Source organism: Carassius auratus, chromosome 43 (assembly GCF_003368295.1).
Source record: "Carassius auratus strain Wakin chromosome 43, ASM336829v1, whole genome shotgun sequence".
Classification (NCBI taxonomy): Eukaryota; Metazoa; Chordata; class Actinopteri; order Cypriniformes; family Cyprinidae; genus Carassius; species Carassius auratus.
The window spans coordinates 18082321-18106503 of record NC_039285.1 but is presented as its reverse complement, the minus strand read 5'-3'; the positions used below and the strand labels follow the sequence as shown (position 1 = coordinate 18106503).

The following is a 24183-nucleotide window of genomic DNA, read 5'->3' as shown; positions in this document are numbered from 1 at the left end:
TTATTTGCATATTAGCAGTGTCATTAACTAAATGAACACAGCATGACCTGTATATGTGAATGCCCTAGCATTGTATAACATCCCTATATATATATATATATATATATATATATATATATATATATATATATAAAGTTTGGGGTTTATATGACAATAATGCTTCTGCTTTCTGGAATACCCTGAAGAAAGAGAAAACTCGACCATCATGCATGTTTGTAAAATCTAACTCCATTAATCATCAAATTGCAATAAATTGCATGTGGCTAGATTCATTAGAAACGAAATCAGAAACAAAGCAAGATCTAATTTACATCTTACAATAAAAAAATCTTAAATACATAAAGAAAATTTCACAGTAAAATAATTTTATTAAGAAGTTAATAAATAAAACAATGCAAAAATATAATGTTTTGTCAATTGTTGGGAATTGCCTAAATAGTAATCATTTGTTCTTAAGAGTAAATAAATACATTTACAACGTAAACTTACAATGGGCGAATATCACAGGCATTCTTGAAACAAACAAACGAGAACAAATGCCTTCGAGGATGAAACTGAGATTACATCCCAAAGGTGTAAATGATCATAATGTAAAACACTAGTCAAGTCAAAAAGGGGCCTAACAAAAAGAATTGCTCTGTCATATAACAAAATATATGCACTTTATCTCTAATGTATTACAATAGTTTCTGACACAACTGCGATCGGTGGGCATCTTGTTTTCAGACTGAAAGAAACATACAAACAAGAAATTGTGATGTGGTTTTCACAAACTGTAAATTCTATCTAAACTAACAAGATTTACACAGGAACAAGTGACAAAAGCAATTATAAAATAAAAAAAGCACCATATTAGATATGCAAGGACTTAGAACTTCCATCTTTTTCTCCTGAAGGCCATGTGAAGAGTGTACAATCAACATGAAGGTCTGTTTGCTGTAATTACAGGTGTGGACATGGAAAAAATGTGCAAGAAACCTGAAGGGCACAACTGTTTAGCCTTAGCCATATGACAGAAAGCAGGTGTGTTGTGTGTGAAAGAGAGAGAGAGAACCTAAAATCATCAACGTACTAAGAGAAATGTTAGACCCGCTAAACCCACTCCTGCTGCTGCAAACAGTGCGGTCTTCATCGAGGACTCTTGGTTCAGCTGTCTTGCTTTGTGGAAAAACCTGCAGAAACCCTCCTACAAAAGACAGGACAGATCAGGATAAGATTCACATTTTGTTTCCCACACCAATATGATACAGTTAGAGCAGTATTTTGAACCGCATTAGACAAAGAAGCTAAAATCTCATCATCCTGAACATATGAGAGGATTACATAACCCTGCTCTCAAAAGGAACGGTACAAACATCTTTAATATCATTTCAAATTAAATATTCCTCAGAGCTGTGGAGCAGTGGATAATGCACATGCTACATACTCACAATTGCTCTATCTTAAAATCTAGCAAGCTGCCTACAGAGACAGCTATATTCCATTGGCCAGATTTAATTCTAAATTCTAAATATTTTTTGACAAGCTGTTCGAATTACATATAGAGAAAATATAATTAGAATTGTTTAATCCAGTAATGTGTGTTGTGCATTTTTATTATTGGATTGTACTTATTATAATCACGGAGGCAGAGTTGTCTATTCAGTTTACATAGAGTGTCAATGGTCCATTTGAGAGATAGGTGGCGGTAATGCACTTATAAGTTAGCAATCCGCCGTAAAGCAAGAAGAAGAACAAGACGCATCACACGCCGGCTGTTGAGAACACGCTCAAGAAAATCAGAGGTAAAAAACAATATAAATTCTATTCAGTTTCTTGCACAGACTGATCGTTTCATGTTTTTACACCTCAATGTATCATCGCGAGCTGCAAGGTTTAATTTGGTTTTGTTTGTGTATGTTTTTTTTTACTCTAAAAGCTGTGATTCCCATTCACTTGCATTATATGACTGACGGAGTGCAACGGTTTGAGTTAAAAATCTCAGTCACCTACATATTGGATGCCCTGGAGGTGAGCAGATAAACATCAAATTTTCATTTTTGGGCTCACGTAAAAGACGCAGGTTCGAATCTAGCCTGCAACACCATTTCGATTGTTTCCTGCTCAGTGTTCACTCCTCTACCCTGACCTTACTCTGGTTTTTCTGTGACATATTTTGCCAGTTTCAGAAGCTAACTGATATTTCAAGGGTTAAATGTAGATATGACAGTTTCAGAGGTAGAAGCCAGAAAAGCACAGACGGGCATAACTGCTGTTTGTGCCTGAGAACCCGAACAAACAGCAGAAGGCTTGAGAAGTCGGGCAGAGCAGCTGTCACCTGCTGTACTGGTCAGAGTGAGTCCAGGTGCACTAGCTCACAATCATATGCTGCGCAAACTCTGAGTGAAGCATGGAGATCAAATGTATGGTAAACACAATAGACTTAATGGCTGAGTGGCCTGTGGCTCTGCTTTCAACAGCTGCCAAATAAAAGAGAAAGAAAAAATAGGGTAGAAAGGGCCGCACCAGGCCTCTAAAAACTCTGCATTCATGCAAAAACAAGCTGCCGTTTGCCTTAAGCCAGCAGTTGCAAGATTTAGTTAAGACTTCACTATGACGTCACTAGTAGTGATGTTTAAAAAGAGTAGTTCAGACCAACATGAAATTGGTTTCGAGGCTGGTTCATCCTTTATGTCATTATTTACTCGCTCTCATGACGTTGCAAATCTGTGTGACTTTCCATCACGAAAGCACAAAAGAAGAAGTGCAACAGGTACGCTTTTCCACTGAACAAATTCTTCTGAAGTCATACAAAAGCTTTATGTGACGAACAAACTGAAATTTAAGTCATTTTTACTTAGAATCTTCCTCTTTTCCAGAGCTCTCATTCATGCCATTCAAATATGGCATTATTTGTTCTGTAAAACTTTAGTATAGGGACCAATTCTCACTATTAAATTCACTTCACTGTTTATAAGCATGCCTGTTATTAACACAGGGGCTGTTTATCAGTACTTATAAGGCATTTATTCTACATGACCATATTCTACATCCTAATACATAAACTTAACAAGTACCTTACTCATTTCTGTGGGAGTTAAGTGCAAATCATTTGCATTGGAGTGTGTTGACTAACTGGTTTCTCTGAACCATATGTGTGATGAAGACATTTATCAGTCTGCATCATCTGGGGTTATTGATGTAATCAGAGTTGAAACAAGTATTGCTGTCATATGTCAGCGCCTGGGAGTATGAAGAACTGGATGCCCACACGGAAAAAGTCCTTAGTGAGACATTTGAGAGCCTGTTTAAAACGTGTTTTAAAGAGCAGTTCTGCTTCCCCACAAGCATTCCCAGGATTCTTTGGCTTGCGTCACTCTCTAATTGACAAAAAACAGGGCAGCCACAAGGCGTACGCCGCACTACTCTTAAAACTAGACCGGCATATCACTGCAGTACCTCCCAATTACAGTTGAAAATGTGCACACTGAAGTATACAGGTAGGAAAGAATCAAAGAGATTGTGGTATCAAACACTGCACAAAACAGGCTGGGTTTCTGCGAGCACACATGAAAGATCAAACACAATGCCCTTTGAGCACCTACGCAGTTTCACATGAAGCAGAACTGATTAAAAAAAAAGTTGAAACTTGAAAATTAAACAAGATCCTCCTACTATTTACATGTGAAGGCTCTATTGCACATACCAAAACATAATGCCTTTAAAACCATAATTTACCAGCATAAAGTCTCTGTCCCAGTGAGTCTACACTGATAATGCTTACCCAGCCTCCGTTTTCCTCCAGCCAGTCCTGTTTTTCGCCTCCAAGGTAGTCAGCAATGGTCTCGGCCAATCTCCAGGAGCAGTCGGAATTCTTTCCCCTGGACACTAGCTCACTGGCCAGCACTCCAGTGAAAGTAAAGATGGAAACCACCCTCCCCCAGTTCAGTTTCCCATCTACCACCAGTTCCCTCATGACGCTCTGCAGACACTTGCTGGGATCTGATCCGCAGGTATCCAGGAACTCCTGGGAGAGGGATCGGAATTTGCTTCTGTACTGCTGCTCCATCTCTTTGGCCAGGTATCTCATGGCCTCTGCTGACTCGCTGGGAGGCGTCTGTTGGATCCCGCTGCAGAAGCTGATGTAATCTTGTGCCAGCAATAAAGTCTGTTCCCTCAACCAACAGGACATTTTCCTAAAAAAAATACAACATAAAAAGTCAGAGTCATAATATGTTAAAAAAAAGGCTTTATAAATTATAAATTATGTTTATATGATGTCCACAACTTGGACATGAAAATCAATCATGTTGTATTTATGGATGGCAATGTGACCTATAATTAATCTACAATCATTTTAATCAACCTTTATCTAATTCTCGTTCGATTCCTCATTAGCCTATATAAGTTGTGAGACTAAAGAATATGTGAATGTTTAACATTAAATTGTCACTCTAAAGGATTTAAATAAATTATTATATGAAACGACATATTAAAGTTTGAATTATAGATAAATAATAATAATTATTTATAAATGATATATATATATATATATATATATATATATATATATATATATATATATATATATATATATATATACATATATATTATAGTTACTGCAGTTAATTGTCATTTCATATATCTATGCAGCATTAACAGAAAGCAGGTCAGTTTCATAAATGGTACATTAATCATAATGGCTGTGAAGTCAGCGGCTGTTCAGGCCTTATATGAAAAAAAAAAAATAAAATAAAAACGTTCAGCTTCAACCATGTCCACCGTAAACCTGCTTACGTCACTTTTGTATTAACATAGAATATATCTGAAAGAGCTCAATCGGATAAAAACCGCACTGAGAAATGAAAGAGAGCGCACGAAACATTGTGAAACACAAAGCCGGCTGCGCCATCGCGCATGAGAACACAAAGAAGAGAGCCAACAGGATGGCTTTTAAATATACGTTTTTCTTAATATATCAAAAGAAAAGTCTGAATTCTAAAGGCATTTTATTATGTAATGTAGAATCTCTCTGTTAAAAAGTGAAAATAATAAAGCAGCTTACCCTCCCAGCGATGTCAGACTGCACTCTCCAGCGACAGTTGCGCAAACAGCAGTCAAACCTCATCGAGAGAGAGCTCCGCCCTACTGCACGCGTTATCAAAATAAGACACGCCCTTCCTCTCTACTGCTTCCGTCATGGGCTTTCCTTTCGCATTGTTTCTTCCATTCAGTATTTCTGATCCACATTGGTTTTCTGTTGCGCGTATTACGTTGTGAGTAATCTGTAACTCCGAGAAGCACCGCAAAACTTATATTATAAAAGAATTTCGGCTATATGTTGACGTCCCTTTTTGTTGTTGTTGATATTAAAATATTTGAACTCATATATTTGAGTATTTAACTCCTGTATGGTACAGGACACGCGCGCGCCATGTTTTCTGGGGACATTCCATAGACGTAATGGTTTTTATATGGTACAAAATTTATTTTCTATCCATTTAAACATAACCCTGCTCTTTTTAGATTATCTATATACATCACGTATAATTTATCAGCGTGTCTCCTCATGGTGACCAAATAAAAAAATTCCCCACAAGCTAAAATTTTTTTTTTTTTTTTTTACCACTATCCTTGTGGGGACAACACCAGGTACACACACATACACACACGGGAAATTATTTTTAATTCTCCTAAATACATTGGCAACATTTTACAACTAGAGACACCAAACAAAATTAAACATAAAGTGTATATTTTCAGGACAATACTGATATGGACAAACAAAGCAATCAGCTAACTGTGATTACTAACTGCTGATTTTGATATAACTGTATAACACTTGATATGAAAAAGAAAAAAACTTACATTAAACATTTATCTATATGTATGACATTCTAGTGCAGGCAAAACTCAAAGTACATTTCAGATTTTTAGATATATGTGCTTTATATAGACCAAATTTACAGGTACTAAAATTAACTCTCTTCAAGTCATTAAAATATACCTACAAAAGTATAGATTATATTAAAACATTTAGGTTTTTTATTAAAAAAATATTTTACAAACTACTACCTGAACAGCAATCCTTTTCAAATAGTGTACAATATATATATATATATATATATATATATATATATATATATATAGGTGAGAAGCCAAGGAAAAGAGACATCTAATTGTGCTAAGATAATAAAAAACTCTAAATAAGTATCCCTACACTGTGTGTTGTGATAAATATCTTGTTAATATTTCTTGTTACACTGATGCAGAACAACTCCTCAAGCCCAGATCTACAACAGAGAAATGAGATAAAATTAGGATATACACTATAAAATTGGTCAAACAATACAATAATTGTATTACAAACCAAGATGATCACCACAGCATTTGCTAATTATGAAAAGAGGAACAAATAAGTTTCTTTTCTATACTTGTTATGAAGGTAAGAAAGAAAAGACCACGGGAAATCTATGACCTATGTTGGGTAATTCCCCTGCACCTCTCAAAGGACAGACATCAAATGAAAGTGTAAAACACCTATAACCGCTGCCAGTCCCTATAAATTATAGTTAGTCCTTGATGCCAGTAAAGACATAAATGTGTTATACAGAATATTACGTAAGCCACTTTCCCCAGATGACCTGAAGTAGGCACTCACTCGCAAAGTGTTGTCCCATGATCCCGAGCAGAACGCGGTACCATCAGGAGAAACTCTGACAGTGCTGACCCGATTTTCATGGCCAAAGAGAATTGCCACTCTGGTACCTTTCAGGACATCCCAGACGTTAATTGAGTAGTCATTATATCCTGCAAACAGCAATCGACCTGTGTAAAAACAAGGAGGAAACAAGGGAAAAGGTTATTTTTTAGTATCATATTAAGTCAAGTCGCATATTTATAGCCCTTCTTATAACACGTTCAAAGCAGCTTCACATTAATAAGCAGGAATATAACAGAAATGTTGCAAAATTATATAATATGAATTCAATTTCAGATTTAAGGCAGCTCTACTGACAACACAGTCTCAATTAATTTAATGTTGATTCAATTTAGCTTAATAACATTGTTGCAAAATTAATCAGTTATGAAGCAAACTCAATTCAATTATAAAAGCAGCTCTATAGTAAGTAGAGCTGAACAAGTCAGATTAGTTAGGGCTGGGATAAACAATTATTTTTTAAACGATTAATCTAGTGATTAGTTTTTCGATGCATCGATTAATCTAACGATTAATTTTTTCAGACCGATTCGATTTCGATTATCTCCCCATTAATTGACTACTAACAATTTATACATGTTGATTTGCATATCTGAATGAAAAAAACATGAATTCCTTAACATTGCAATATATGTTTATTGCTCTTAAAATTACAAAATAAAAGACTGACTAAGAATGCATTACTTTGCACTTGTATAGAGATAGCATTCAATAAAACCTTGAAGCCTTGAAAACACATAGCTTACTGAAACAAGCTTACTGAGCTAAGTTCTTCTTTCAGATGAAAATAACAACAACTTGATGTCTAGCATTCAATAAAAAAGATCACCCAAAATACTTGTTTAGAGCAATTGAAAGAATACAGTAACCAATCTAAACTTGAGGGCTTTAAGCTAATACAGAGAGTGCTTTTCCAAAAAAAAAAAAAAATTAACAGTGGGAGCCTACAGCCTTTCATGGAGAAAAAAAAAATCTCTGAATGCTCCACGTGAAACTTTGGCGTTCTGCCCTTTTTCTATCGTGTCTAATGATTTTGGTTAATATGCACGAGAGAGAGAGAGAGAGACAGCACTCGTGTAGTTTGAAGACTGTGAGTGTGCGTGCGCATATTTTGCATCAACGTATTTTTTGCGTCGACGTCATCGATGACCTTGATGCGTTGTCCCAGCCCTAGTGCAAAGTTCATTAATTACAAAATGCGTTAAAGTCAGCTATAAAGCAGCTCAACAGAAGGCAAAAGAGTCTTTATTCAGGCCAGTTCAATGTTGATTCAGTTCAGTTCAATAACTGTGTCTCAAAGTTCATCAATTGTGCAACAAACTGGATTCAGCTATAAAGCAGATGTATAGGATTATTTTTTTTAAATCAATATTCTGCTTAATTCAGTTCAAGTTTTGTTCTCTTTCTATAGTGTCAGTGAAAATATTACAGAATATAAATGGTCTTTTTGTCTTGTCTTTTGTATATTTAATTGCAAGTTTAGTAATGTTGTTCAGTATAAATGCGCAGACATTTTTAATCTTCTTTTAATGACTCCTTTCCATCATTTGAAAGCTACACCCGAGAGGGAGATTATCAGTAAATGGAGCATCAGTGAAATTTGGGATTCACATGGCTTGACCTCACACCATTATTCTGCTAAATCCTCTCCTTTTGGGTTCCACAGAGGTTTGGAAAAACATGAGCGCGAGTAAATGATGACAGAATTGTCATATTCAAGCCTACTATTTAAACTCTCTTAACATTTCTTTATGATAAGTGTTTCTGAAGACTAAAGTACATCATAATACACTTCTTGTATTGTCATAAGTCTACACTCCCTAATGAGACACATGTTAGACACATGCTATCCTGGCACGAGTATTGGCATCACAGCTGAGACACTTGCCTGTTCTCTAATTCAACTCTATTGAGCAACATTCCTTGGAAACGGTGGGCTTCATTACAGCAGATATCTCTGTGTCACTAATAACCATGTGCCCTGTGTACCAAAATAAGGTTAAGCACACTGCATAGTCAGTTCTTATAAAACGCCCTAGTAAAAACCTAGAGGAGTGTATGGGAGTCAGTGTATCACATGTAAGTGAGATGTCAGAGCAACATGCTGACCGATGACCAGTTTCCAGAAATAATTGACCAAACAATGAATATTCTGTCATCATTTTCTCACCCTCATGCTGTTTAAAATGGTATGACATGAACACATAAGCACATGAACAAATCAGTTTGGTTTCATAATACATACATTATATAAGTCTTCAGAATCTAGAGCAACATTATTGCTTTCATGTGAGAAATATATACAAATTAAATTTGTAATTTTTTCTTTTTTTTAAATCAGTTAAAAATTGTCATTCTTTTCAATCCCTTATGAAGAATAGGAAACTATACTTTCAGTCTACTTTTTATGTACTGTATGTAAAAATTTGCTTTATATACTTCTCAGAAATAAACTTTAAATTACAGTATACTTGATTTATACTTAAAAACAAAAAGGTCTAAATATATTTGAGCCATACTAGTGCTCCGAAACCGTGTTTTCATACTGTTATACTCAAAAGTATATCTTTATATACTAGAAAGGGGGCAATTTAGTCCCAAGGAGTATTGAAATAGTAAACTTACAAGTAAACTAGTAGTACACGGATATTTGTATACTTATTACATAAAGTATACTTAAAACTAGACTTGAACTTTACTTAAAGCTGCGGTAGGTAACTTTTGATGCTCTAGCAGTTAATAAACAGAACTGCTTGCGTCTTGCGAAGAACATTGTAGCCGGAACTACTTCTCTCTGTTTATGTCTATGAAGAATCACAAAGGTACTGGGTTACTCCGCCGCGGTACCCCCGAAGCAATCTAAAAGAGTCCGAATATAAACACTTATTATAGGTGTACCCTAGTGATTCAGGACAAGCTAAAAACAGGGTTTGGAAAATGGATTCATGGTGTACTCGCTTATTATATACATTTTTCTACATTTTGAACACAAACAAAGTTACGAACCGCAGCTCTGATTGGTTATTTTTTACCGGGAGCGATGGAGTTTCTGCAAATGGCAATAGGAACACTGGGAGGAGCCAGAGGAGCTGGATTTTTTTCACAGATTATCTGTCTCATATTCTACTGTCGGGACATAATGACAGGTTTAATAAATATGTAAAAAATATATTTTTACAAAAGTTACCTACTGCAGCTTTAAGTATACTTGATTAAATAAACTTGAAGTATACTTATTTTTGGTAAGGGATGTCATACAGTACATATGCAATGAGTCACATCATATTTGACATGACAGATTTTTAACTTCCTGTATGACTTTCTCTTTTTCTGAGGAACACAAATATTTTGAATCATTTTTCTGTCTGAAATATCCCTGCAATGCATAATATTTAAATGAAAAATGCTCAGTTGACACTTGAGAATTGCAGCTAATGTAAAGATTTTCAGTGAATAATTAGTAAATTTGGTAACACTTTATTTTGATGGTTCCCTTTATACCTCCTGTTGATTATAAGTAACTTTGCAAGTACATGTCTTATTCTACTCACCTTAACCCTTACCTAAGAGTTGAAATATAGGAGACATATAGAGCACATGTATGATGGCTGGCGCTCTAATGTTGCAGTCCCCATTCAGTTTCAAAGTATGGAACTTTTATTCATAAACATTCCAATCTTTTAGCTGAACACTCCGGTTTAAGGGCCTATGTCTGCTTTCTTACCACTGAGGGAGAAGTCCACACTAGAGGCTCCAAATATGATACTGTCTCTGGAGTAGATGGCAACCTCACGGTCAGCTCGCAGGTCATACAGACGACACTGAAACAACATGAAGGTTCACAGTGAGATCAGTATGAACTCACTGAGTCTGACTCATCCAGTCTCAGACTGACTGACTAACAGGTGACATGATTTGATTTGAAAACAAGAACACAGGCTTATGAAACACTAAACACAAAAACATCTATTCTAATACACTCTCACACATAATCAGTCAGCTGAGTATCTAGAAACATCATTAGATCATCATTATTGAAAGATCATCAAGTCATCAAAAGGTCATTGTGTATAATTAACTAAACCAGTTATCAAGTCGTTCATTACAGTATGGCTCAAGTGTGTGTGTGTGTGTGTGCGTTTGTGTGTGTGTGTATTTTAGAGGGTGAGTATTAATCATTGGACACAGAGCAACAGGTTTTACATGACTGATTCTGAATCTTTCTGACAATCCTTTGTAATCTTTGTGATTGATTGTTATTGATTGTTTTGAACACTATTTGGGGTAAATGGTGTTGTAATGTAGAAAAACTTACAGTAGCATCATCAGATCCAGTCGCAAAAGCATCTCCGCTAGGGTAATACCTGCAATCATATAGAAGGTTACAATTTTCACATACAGTTAAGATACTTAGTTTATAAAACCATGATCTTCACACAAAAATAGTCTTCTTTTAGCACTTTATTTTACATTAAACCCCAGCAGGACCAAACACAAATGTTTCGGGTCAAGCCCTTCTTCAGTGTGTTGAACAATTCAATCCCTCCATCCACTTTGAAAGCTATAAGATGGAAATTAAATACAAAATAGATTTTCAGAGGAAAACGGTAGAAAAACTTGATAAATTCAGAATGGAATTACTTGATGTCAAGATTCACCAGTTCAGCAGAGACACCATGGACTATAAAGACCTCAGTCTACACTTGGATGTTGACTAAACAGCAGAAACGAGGGGGATTGAGACTCACAGGTGCTTCTAAATCAGATGATTCCTATACTGTACATTGTCTTCTCAAACTAGATTTTCAAACTACATTCAGCACCGCCATTCCAAATGCAATCAACCTGGAAGAAGTCAACTAGAAGAGTACTTTAGGTAAAAGGAAAAAGACTCCGGGAGTTAACTTCTCCCAAATGTGCTATTTTAAATCAACAAGAAGGAAATTTACAGATTAGTCAGTTGTGTAAATTAAAACGTAATTGTAGTACTTCATATAAATTTGATGAACTTATTTCAGTCTAAATGGTATACAGATATGTGGTTAAATAATGCATTAGATAAGGTTAATAAACTAACCTTTTGAAATTAGAAAATCCACCAAAAGGTTTAATAATAATTCTCGGTAAATGACCTGCTCAACTCGTAACGTGATCTATATGTTAAAATGTCCTTGTCAAAAGATCAGGTAGTAGATGATGGAGATTGTTTATTTATTAAACTATTTATTCAACTATTTAATGGTGAAATTGCTGTAAATATGGGATCTTCTGTAATTCGTGTTATAGTCATGGGTATATTATGCAACGTATTAATAAATGTGAAAATTAGTTTAATATACAAATAGAAAATGTCAAGCATTTAATTGGAATATGTGTGTTTGTAAAGACTCAACAGCAGCTAACAAATGATTATGTCAATATAATTAATGATTTAAAAGTGGGTGGAGGGACTGAATTGTTCAACCCCCTAAAGAAGCCCATTGTCCTGCTGGTGATTAATGTAAAATGAATGCTAAAAGACTAGTATGGATCATGGTTTTATATACCAAGTCATTTAATAAATTGACGCACCAAAACAAAATATTAAGCGACAAACGAGCACGGTGCAAATGGCTTCACGGACAATTAAAACACATAGACAGCTCTAAGGATATGTTCACAAGACAAATTCCCAATTCTAACTCTTACCTAAAAGTTTTTGGTTTGTGAGGTTGGTCAGCTTTTACCATTTTATCACTGAAGTATTTGCTGTGCATAGATTGCCAAAATTATGTGGACACTCTATTCCAATAAACAGGTTTGGCTATTTCAGCTTTGAACATTGGTAAAAGTACATCAGATGATCTAGCAAACATTCATACAATCTCCCAGTACAAGCAATTTAAGTATAATTGGGACATTTTGTGTTTTAGCATGACACTGAATGCGTACTTAGTGAGTCTGAATAGTTTCCTTCACAATCTTAATTTATAAATAAATACGTGTTTACCGTTTATATGCAGTACTCCAACAATCTTTTCACTCACATTTGTTTTATTATCATTGTTGTTATTGCTTTTGCTGTTGTTTTGTTTTTTTGTTCAAGGAATAGCATTTATTTGTAAAAAAAAAAAAAAAAACCTTTGGTAACTTTTTAACATAGTTTCTTTTCTGTCACTTTTGGTCAGTTACCGTACATGAATTTGGTAAATATCAGCTCTGAACAGAATGATTCATTTCTTAATTTTCTAAATATTGGAATGATAACGTATCACGTTTTCCACAAAAATATTAGGCAACACAATCTTCTACAATGATAATATTAAAAAAATTATTTAATATCAAATCAGCATTTTAGAATGACACTGAAGAGTGATGGCTGCTTCAAATTCAGCTTTGCCATTACAAGAATAAATTAAGTTTTACACTATATTAATAAAAAATCTGTTATTAGTTAGCCTTGGTGAGCATAAGGAGACTTCTTTCAAAAACGTAAACAAAAACAAAAACAAATAATAATTCCAAACTTTTACTGGTAGTGTATATATATATATATATATATATACACACACACACTGTAACTATATATTAATATGTATATACATTTTATAAAACTACTACTGTACTATATAAAAACTATATAAAAATCAAGATTTTTCATGCCAAATAAGGAATAATGATAAATGACAGTAGATTGGCATAAAAACATGTCCAACCCAAATGTTTACACTGAAGTCAGATTGTGAGGAAAATCTGATATTTATCCAATTTATTTCCACATGTTAACATGGCCCAGATCAGAATAAGAAAATATCAGAAAATATCAGATTCAAAGCAGTGTTTGCTGTTCACAATGTCATGCACTGGGGGAAAAGAACTGTGCTGTGAACGTAGCTTTAAGAGCATGATCAGAAAGTGTCAGGCAGCGGGTCACTCACTTCACACTGTTGATGTCAGACTCATGCGTTTCAAAGGACTGAACATTCTGTCCCGAGCGCATGTCCCACACATTAGCCTTCTTATCACAGCCCTGAAAAACACACACAGCACTTTAGAGACGGGCAGAACAACACTCGCACAAAACAGTGTGAATCTCAGGAGAATGATGTGTCCTAAAAATAGCTACACATTACCCAAACTGACACTGGGGCTAAACAAAATCCTAACATGTAAAATCAATCCATGATTTACAATGTAAATGATGGCCATTAAGAAATGATCCTTTATATCCAGTGCTTTCATTCACCTTTATAAACTGAAATGAATATTTAGCTGATTCAGTAAATTCGATAGAAATCACACGTGTTTTGTGAGTTGGGATGTGTGTATATGTGTAGAACACATGAGTATATGTGTAGATGGTGTTTTAAAGATCTGACCCCTGATACAAAGGTGTTTCCTGTTTCAGAGGGTGCGAGGTGCAATGAAAGAACATCAGCCGAGTGACCATGGAAACTCTGCAGCAGCTGCCCACTCTCGACATCCCATAATGCACATGTCCCATCACCACTTGATGTCAGAATCTGCAACACAGACACACATGCACACACACGCACATTTGTGTCTGTCTTGAACTAATGGATTAGTAAGTGCAGATCACTTAAAATTCTTCCTGATATTTTGCAATGACCTCGAATACATATGACACCTGTATCCCCCTCTAGTGGAGATAGTGATCATTACCATTACCTCAGGACCTCAAAGCACATGCTCCAATCAAGTGGCAACCTTCCAGTTTCTCTCATGGAACCAACAAGGAAGTGATTAAAACTGCAATTCATCGACTGGCCGCTTGAGGCTGGCTGCAAAACGGAGTCAGTCCCATAGACTCCCCATGTTAAAATACCCAACTTTACAGCCGGAAATAAATGTTTACAGCCAGGTGCAAAAAGTGGTTTTGGTCTCATGACAACTGTGAGGGGGGTGAATTTTTTTTTATTTTTTATAACTCATCCGTTTAAATTATATTAAGCCTTAAAGTTCTGGATAATAAAGGGACTGGCCACTTGAGTGACGTGGATTACCGCTGATGTCACCACCATCAAAATAGGTGGGTGCGGTTTCAGCAAACAGATCCCGCCTCTTTGCCTGTTTTTGATTATCCGGGAGTGAAAAATCATAATCACTGGAAGCCACGGAATTTTCACTTTCAAGTTCTCACAAACAAAATATTTCACTTCATCTTTTTAATATCTTTTTTTGTTACTGACAGGAACTTAATCACAAAAGTGGAACAATCTGTGATGTGTGACGGTGCAGAGAGAGAAAACCCCAACCATTTTTTTTTTTAAATCTCATGACAAACAAACCCAACAGAAGGCTGTAGTGATTATTTTTAGAATTAATTATTCCAAATGACTGTTACACTCACAGAACAGACTAAAGCACAGATCTCATGCTAGAAAAAGAAATAAAAAAAACGTTTCTTACTGATCCACGACAAGGTTATTTTTAAAAGCAGAAATCACATCAGGGGAACTTCAGGTGATTGCTATGATATTTGCAATGAGAAATGTGTTTATGTTCTATAAATATCAGCTAAATCACTACAGAACCATCACGGACACACTTACTACCTACAGCTGAATTATTAAACTATGAATCAATATAATTTGACCATCTGTGCACATAGCGCTCTGCAGCTCAACTGAGCCCTGCAGATCAAAATAAATAAATAATAATACAAATTAATTAAATATTTATAAATAAAAAGATCTTATGTTTTTTTGTTCTCTCTCAGTTTTTAGAGCTGTGAATGTAATGTGTTGGTGTGATTTAAAATAAAAATAATCTGCTTTAAAAAAGAAATAAATAAAAATAAAACTGAATCATTCTAAACACATTTCTCTAAAGCAATAAATATAAATTAATTTGTGTTGTATAAATTGTAGATAGATTTTAAAAAAAATGAATGAGAGACACACAAAAACAAAGTATCTTGCATGAAAACATCTTATAATTGCAATGGTAATAATAATAATTGTTAAACTCTGATCCTGACCTGATAAACATTTATGACATTATTAATATGTTTGTGAGCGTGTTTTTAAAATGAAGGCCTTCACAAGCATAACCAACACTGTGCACAAACACACACACACACACACACACACACACACACACACACACACACACCACACAAACACAAACACACACACACACACACCACACACACACAAACACACACACTCACCTGCATGTCAGAGTTGGTGAAGCTGCAGGAAGAAAGATAGTTGGTGTGCATGGCCACAGATTTCTTCTTAGCTGCCAAGTTCTCATTTTTATCCAAAGAAAGAGGATAGACGGAGCATTTATTATCCAAACCACTGAATGAAAGACAAAGAGAAATATTAATAGTTTGCAGAAATGCATGACAAATAATATATTTCTATTTTGACTGATATATGGATTTCATCTCAAAGCTGCACTTAAGGTGTTTTTAATTATAACTGGAAGACATAGTTCTTAAATAATATTACAGTTCATATTCTCTGAGCATTGACCTAGGAAATTATGAAACTAACTACTACTACTACTACTTATGTTTATAGCACTCTTATGATACTTACCCACAAGCCACAGCACAGCCAGAAGGGGCATAAGCACATGCCATGACCCAGGTGCAGGGCATAGTGACCGCATGCTCCTGTACAACACACATCCCAAAAAGCATTTACATTTTGATGTCTGGATGCATATTGCAGATATTTATTAACAAATCAAAGTAACAACTTACATCATAAATGTATTTCAACATATTTATTTTCGTAAGTAACCTTGTAATAAGCAGTATAATAATGTAAATAATATATATGAAAAATTATAAAATTACGTTTCTGTTCTTTTTCATTTCAACAAACATACACAAATGGAAAAACTGGTTATTAAAACTGCTTTTCTCCATACATGCTATTAAACACATGCATCAAAGACATGTAATGAGAATGCAGGTTATAAAAAACAAATACTATGTATACATATGTCTGAGTATTTAAATGGTCCTGTATACACATGAAAAAGATTCTGCATGCCTGATGTGTTCATGTGTGTGTTTATATGGCTGCCAGATTAGTTTGGCAGTAATACCCCCTGGGGGTTTCCATTAGAGTGCATAATAACTATAAAATATGCAGATTATTTTTTCGAAAAGCTCCAGCACTGCAAACATCACCCTAGAGTAATGTGTGACACAGATAAGAAAAATGTACCTTATTGGTTGTATATGCATCCCACACAATGACTTTTCCATCCTATAGGAGAGAGAAAGAAAGAAAAAAGAGTGGGTGAAGGTTCTGGAGGAGCCTGTCCTCCAACAAAAAACAACCATATATAGGTTGTTTGTGCAAACACCTTATTATGAGCTATATTTACGTTTTAAAGTTAAGAGGCCTCTAGCGGGCGTTAAAATAATGACAGTACCGCATTGCATCCGTCGTCATGAAATGACGTATAACGTCATTACCGCACGTTTATTTAAATGCAATGTGTGGACTTTTTACACCGATCTCACAGTAATTCGTACATATTTTACTAGGTGGCTAATTCGTTCAAATGACCACACCTGACCCCACCCCTAAACCTAACCTTCACAGAAATCATGCTAAATTATGATTTTTTTGAGCATATACATTTTACGTGCACGTCCGTTCTCTTGGTTTTCGAACCCATGATAGCATGATCACACATCAAGGTATATTGCAATAATCTACCAACTGAGTTACACGAAACGCAAATCAGAGTGCAAATAAAAGATTATAAAACATTCATATGAAAACGACTTTTTGACGTTAGGGGCACAATTTTAGAATACGCTGATGGCTCGTATTTCAGGGATTTGGACAAACGACCTATACTAGTGTATTGGTTGGAGGACAGGTTGTTTTGGAGAGTTACCTTTTGCCACGTTGTAAAGGAACAAGAAGGTGTCGTTAATTAAATATAATAAAGATTGTGGATAACTAATATACTGCAGCTTCTAACTCTTTTGGATAACAAATCACATACAAAAAACATCTGTCTCTATATACCGTATCTTCCGGACTATAAGTCACACTTTTTTTCATAGTTTGGCTGGTCCTGCGACTTATAGTCAGGTGCGACTTATTTATCAAAATTAATTTGACATGAACCAAGAAAAATGAACCAGGAGAAAACATTACCGTCTCCAGCCGCGAGAGGGCGCTGTATGCTGCTCAGTTATCCTGTAGTCTACACTGAAGACATAGAGCGGCCTCTCGCGGCTGTAGACGGTAATGTATTCTCTTGGTTCTTGGTTCTAAATAAATGCGAATTATAGTCCAGTGCGACTTATATATGTTTTTTTCCTCGTCATGACGTATTTTTGGACTGATGCGATTTTCAGTCCGAAAAATACGGTATGGCAACAGTGGTTAATTAAGTATGACAATATGTTCTGTTACCTGAGAGGAGCTGACGATTCTTCTCTTGTCCCGGCACCAGTCCATGCACAGTACTTTATTCCCATGTCCTTTTAAGGTTCTCCTGGTCTTCATGACAAACTGACCCAAAGCCTCTATCTTCTCCGCCACTTGATGCACTTAAGTCAGAGAAACTAATCTCCATCAACCACACATCACCACCAGAAGTAGCACATTTCCGAAAAACTCATCTTAGCATCAGCATAGTACTTTAGCACAATATTACAGTGAATGTGTATAAATACAACAAATGTCTTTAATGCAGACATAGTCAGTGTAATTGTATGGGATTCTAAAAGACATCATGTATGTTATTTTCAGGATTTCGCACTAAATTCTGCCACAAACTTAAAAGCCACGGCAGCCGATCCAGAAAATCATGCCTTTTAAAAAACAGAAAAACAATTATGAATATTTCAAATGTTAAATTTATCACATGAAATAAATCAAAAGACTGGCCTGTTTTAGTGGAGTCCCGGGTCATGCACTCTCATAAAGTTTTATATTTGTATGCTTGTATGTTTATTTTTGTAAAATGGTATTTTGTGCGATCATCCACACATGCAAAGTTGGTTGATTACATAACAGCAATAAAGTAATAGCCTAGTTAACAATTACTTGTTTACATAGGATATATAATGTATTTTATATTAATTGGGAACTTATAGGCTACACAATTCAACATGGGAAGTCAATCTAACTAATCTAATTTTCTTATATTAATATTGTTTATTTCTTACTCCTTACAGGGGTCATATGATGTTGCTAAAAATAACATTATTTTGTGTATTTGGTGTAATCAAATGTGTTTATGCGGTTTAAGGTAAAAAAAGCAAATTGTACATTATTGTTTCTCTTCTATGCCCTGCCATTTTACAAAGCTCATCGTTCTGAAAAGCGATTTGTGCTCTGATTGGCCAGCTATCCAGTGCATTGTGATTGGCCGAATATCTCAAGCGTGTGATGGAAATGTTACGCCCCTTAACATACTGTGATTCCATGTCCTGGAGCAACCAGACAAAAACAATAAAACGAGGCATTTGTTGCATCCAGTGGGGACATATTTACGGATTATAATGAATTATACTGTCTTTTTACACGTCTTTTTACATCATGACGTAGATATGGGGTGTGTTTAACAGAGACGTTTTAGGAGGGTGTGGACAAGTCTTAACTTTTATAAAGAATATCTCTTTGGGTTTGAGATTTTAGTCTTTGCAACTTTAGGGATATTATCTATTCACAAACAGCTTGTAACACTCCAAAGAGTAAGGCAAACTCAAAATCGCATGATATGACCCCTTTAACAGTTAATAATGCTCTTAATGATTTACTTAATGCCATTTCTTGGAATACCTGAAGGCCAGGTTTTTCCATCACTCATCATTAGAACCCATTGTACACATGGCTCTCCATTATGGCTTGTACGTGCTCTTATGCAAAAATGCACCATAGTTCTTATATGTAAAGATTTTTAATAACAAGGCTAGCCTACTAATCATTATAATGTCAATAATGACTTTTTTTATGAATCTTTATAGCATTTATTACAAAAAAACAAAACAAAGAAAACAAGAGCCTGTACATTTAAAAACAATAGCTACAACAAGCCTCAGTTGTAATATAAATCAATAGGGCAAAATCTTAAAGCCTTAACTGATTATCTTTTATAAATTTAAATTCAATTTTAAAGTTGCTCAACATTTAACATAGTAAATAAGCTTATACAATAAAACGTGATAAATTCTAGTAAAGGTGGTCATGAACAGATTTTGATATAGGGCTGGAGCAAGATTATGTTTTCTCCTCTTTTCATCATTCTTTTTAAGATTACGTGCCTTTTTAGATTATATCCCCCACCCTCCACTGCCCATTAAAACGTTTTTATAAATACTACATCACATCATATATGGACACTGACGAAATGCATTAATGTCTTACATTTAGCTGATGTTTGGCAGATATTTCTGTATTTCAAATAGAGCTGCTTAAATATAGTCCACGGAATATTTGGGCATCCCGCGCATTAGCTGTGATGTCCGTGAATGCAGTCTAGCTAGGCAGCTCGCTGGGGTTTGACACACAGCCGTTGAGTGTTTTTTTTTACTCACGCTCGACGTCGTGCAGTTTGGCTCTCTCCTCCTCTAATTTGGCTTTCAGAGACTCAGACTCCGCTTTCAGCGTGTTGGTGGTTTCGCCCTTCGCCAGTCCCTGACAGGCCATCTTTAAGAAAGCACAGATAGATGACGGACGTGTCAACAAATATGCTCTTTATTATGAGCCGAGACTGATGGCCTACTGCACAGTCTGCACACAGCTGATGCTCTGACGTGAGCGCAAGCGTCACGTGACACTTCACCACCATCAGCATCACCTTTATTTCTGGAGCTCGCTGACTAAAGCCCCAAATAATTCAGTCTTTCAAATCAATGTTTCGAAACGGTTTTGCTTGATTTTTTCTTCCATCATATTTGTAATATAATAATATGGGCTACCATGTTGGTACTGGTCTAACTAAATAACAGCGGTTAAATACCGAAGCTCTTAGATACAGCACTTTACACACGTGTTCTGTGTAAGTGATGAGATAAGGTTTTGTAGCATCTGACTCTTCTGAGACAAAAACTCTGAGCCATTAAATCAACAGGACAAAAGTATGTAACAGTTTTTAAAAATGTCCACGTGACAGATGAACGCTATAAAATTGTTAAGGGTCAAATAAATAATAATAATTCAAAATAAAACAATACGTCTAGATTGATAAGAGGATAGACATTCAATACATGTGGTGAAAATGAACAGCAACAGAAGCAATGCATTTTGCAGTTTTATTAAAACAAACAATTACTTTTAAAACAATTCAAAAAGCATTGCAGATAGAGTTGGACTCATACATTTTTATAATTCAAATAGGCCTAAATTGGGGGAAATTATTTTGTGTTTCAGACCCATATCATATTCGTCTTATCTTTATTTACATTGTTGTGGTTGATTTTGGTATCATGTTTAGTTACTTACTGTCTTGTGGTGTCAGGATGTGTTTGGTCCTGTACTTAAAATGATAATTGATAGTTTATTTTGCTGTGTTTCATGTACAAACTGTTGAGGCATAAAGTGATAATGTGGTATAGCCTTTTTTTCTTCTTTTTTTCTCTCCCCTAATTAGAATTCATGTTATTATATCTTCTTAGTTTTGTAAGTCTATAACTGTTACAGTGATGGCTGATTGTACTTCATTGCAATTTTATATATTTATAATGATATATTATTTATTATTTTAACTTCAGTCAAGTTTTACAAACAGACCCCCCCCCCCCCCCCATTTTTTTCCAGTAAAGGCAGCAGACAGAAATTATGTTCTGGAAGATTCATATCTTAAAACACACATTGTGTTGTTGAACTCATCCTGAAGCAGTTAAAGTGTGTGATAACATACCAGCTCCACACACAGAGAGCAGTAGTTGATGGGCTCATTCTTCAGATATATATTCATCAGAGGTTTGTTTTGACTGCAGTTATCACACGGGCCAAACGTAATGGCCAAAAACGTTTGGTCGCACATCTTCGAGTCTGGTTGAGGCTGGACCTGAACACATGAAGAGGAAAAAATATTATTCACAACAACCAAAATCCACACACACTCAAAGACCACAAAAATAACGGGTGTTATTTATTATAATATAATGAATTTATTATAAATATATTATAACATAATAAATAAAATGTTATTTATTCATACTAGTTTTTTTAAAGACACACCTTCCGATATGTCCTGACCAAACTTCCCATTTAAGTAGAAAAATGCATCAAACACCAGAGATTCTTTTTTTTTTTTTTTTTTTGGCATGGTGTGTGCGCTTAATTTACAGATAAGAAGTAGCTGTTAAAATGACTGTTCAAATGTTTAGTATGCAAATGGAAATAGTCATATAATAAATATTTTATATATATATATATATATATATATATATATATATATATATATATATATATATATATATATATAAATTATAAATATTAACACTCGTCAATTAATCTTTCAATTACAATTGTGACCAATAACTAACACTTAAATGTTACCAGAGTTCAGTAATGTTCAATATTTTACTGCATTCAAACTCGCTAATGCAATCTTTTTATCTAAACAGAGCAGTAAACTGTGCTGTGATTAAATGAAGGACTTGCTTTTGTTACACAACATCACAAACCTGTAAATAACATTTTCAGATTCAGTTTACACATTAAGTGAAATGAATTGATTTTTTAACTTACCTTTTAAAAGATGTGTCTATCAGGTGTGTGCTTGCAGGCTGCACTCTTAAGAGGGCGGAGAAAGGGATTGAGCCTGGGGAAGAGGCAAGCCATAAGCTCCTTACAGTAACATTAGGGTTTTAACCCTGGAGAAGTTTTACCAGCAGAAATAGCCAGTCAGAGACAGACGTGGGGCAGAGACTCACACATAGTACTGCTTAAGCTGGTTAAAGCAGTTCCTCAGTGAAACAGCAGAGACAATATTTATTGTGGTCTTCATAAATTGGCATTTAGATTTTAAGTTTGGCCTTTTATCAAATCGAGTGACAGAGGAATCAACACATGCTGCAAACTGTCACTGAAGCAAACTGTGAAAAGTGCTAAATGAAAAGTCTGAACCACACAGTCATGAAAAATGTTTTGAGCCAAGTCATGCAATTTGATCTCCACACTATCTGACCTGCTACATTTTTCAGACAGAGAAAGAGAAAGGCAGAGTAGAGAAGTGTCGTGGTTTGACGTTTCCTTTTTCAGTCACTAGAGGGAGCTGTTAAGAGTGGCTTCAAACACTTGATCTGCTCAATGTCTCCCTCTACTGTTTTCTAGGTGGAATATCATATAAACGCAGTGGCTGTGTAGTAATTTTTTTCTTTTTTTTAATTAATCTAGAAATATTAATTAATCTATGAGGTAAAAACCTAGTTAACAAATAACCTTTTGATAACATTCCCCTTCAGTTATATTTCTAAATGTTCTCTGAATGAACAATCCAACCCCCACTCTTAAGAAAAATGGTGTTGAATGATTAGGTTTTTTAACAATAGCAGAGACGCAGAACCCATTTTATAAGGTTCCATAAAGAGCCATGCTTTGAAAAAGCTAGAACATTAATATAAAGCTATGAAGAACCTTTTCTTAATCTGTTTTCATTAATACAAAGCCATTTCTCGAAAAATTGGGACGTTTTGCAAAATGCAGAAAAAAAAAAATCAAGAATCTGTGATTTGTTAATCCTCTTTAACTTTTATTTAATTGACACGAAAGTAAAAATAAAATATAAGTCTTCAACTTATAGGTATTTGGTAAACAGAAATACATTTTGATTTTGATGGCTGCAACACACTCCAAAAAAGTTTGGACAGAGTCAAAATCGAAGTGAAAAGTTTATAGGATATGCTAATTAAACTGTTTTGAAACAGTTCACAGTAAACAGGTGAGGGGTGTCATGTTCGGGTATGAAAAGGAGCATCTCAGTCTTTGCAAGCAAGGCTGGATCATTGCTCATCCGTGATATTTCAGTTGGTAATGCCACAGAAATGTTCTGGAGGTCCACCAAGTTTGACAATATTCATTTAAAAATGTTTGCGATTGTCTTTCCTTCTGTGTTGAGAAGTATGTCACTGTCTTAATGAAAGACTCATTCAGGAACGAAGCTAGAGATTTTACGATTTAATAATTCTCAGCTGATTCATTGATGCTGGGCTTCATTCAGAGTGCAACTATTCTGATGTGAATTTATTTTGAAGGCAGTGGATATTTGCATTAAGTGCAAATGGCAATAGTTTCTATTCACACTATGTTAAATTAATATGTGATAGTAATTAGATGCTATTAATACTTAATGCAAACAGTGGTATTAAGTATTGGTTGGCTGTATTAACTATTAGTATCAGGCAACAGAAGTCTTGGAACTTATAAGGTGTGTTGACAGATACATGTCCTTCCCCGTTATTCTCCAGAAGTATCCAGGTTTGCCATTTTAAAATAGAAATATGTTACATGGTTTGTAATATCATTAAAAAGAAAACATTCACA

The 24183-nt window shown here is 35.1% G+C and overlaps 2 protein-coding genes across 2 annotated transcripts; both read right to left on the bottom strand.

Moving 5' to 3' along the window:
* Positions 1-348: 348 nt before the first annotated feature.
* LOC113061823 (anti-apoptotic protein NR13-like) lies at positions 349-5149 on the bottom strand. The gene is made up of 3 exons (XM_026231276.1): positions 5045-5149; positions 3764-4175; positions 349-1186 (listed from the first exon to the last, which is right to left on the bottom strand). Exons 2-3 carry the CDS (start codon positions 4169-4171, stop codon positions 1064-1066), a joined length of 531 nt encoding a protein of 176 aa, XP_026087061.1. The 5' UTR covers positions 4172-4175; positions 5045-5149; the 3' UTR covers positions 349-1063.
* Positions 5150-6134: 985 nt separating this feature from the next.
* Positions 6135-22470, bottom strand: LOC113061822 (guanine nucleotide-binding protein subunit beta-5b). The gene is made up of 13 exons (XM_026231275.1): positions 22390-22470; positions 21554-21703; positions 20229-20340; positions 18100-18236; positions 16888-16929; positions 16249-16325; positions 15873-16005; positions 14059-14202; positions 13618-13709; positions 11016-11064; positions 10425-10521; positions 6641-6807; positions 6135-6272 (listed from the first exon to the last, which is right to left on the bottom strand). Exons 2-13 carry the CDS (start codon positions 21677-21679, stop codon positions 6261-6263), a joined length of 1188 nt encoding a protein of 395 aa, XP_026087060.1. The 5' UTR covers positions 21680-21703; positions 22390-22470; the 3' UTR covers positions 6135-6260.
* Between the last annotated feature and the right edge of the window lie 1713 nt (positions 22471-24183).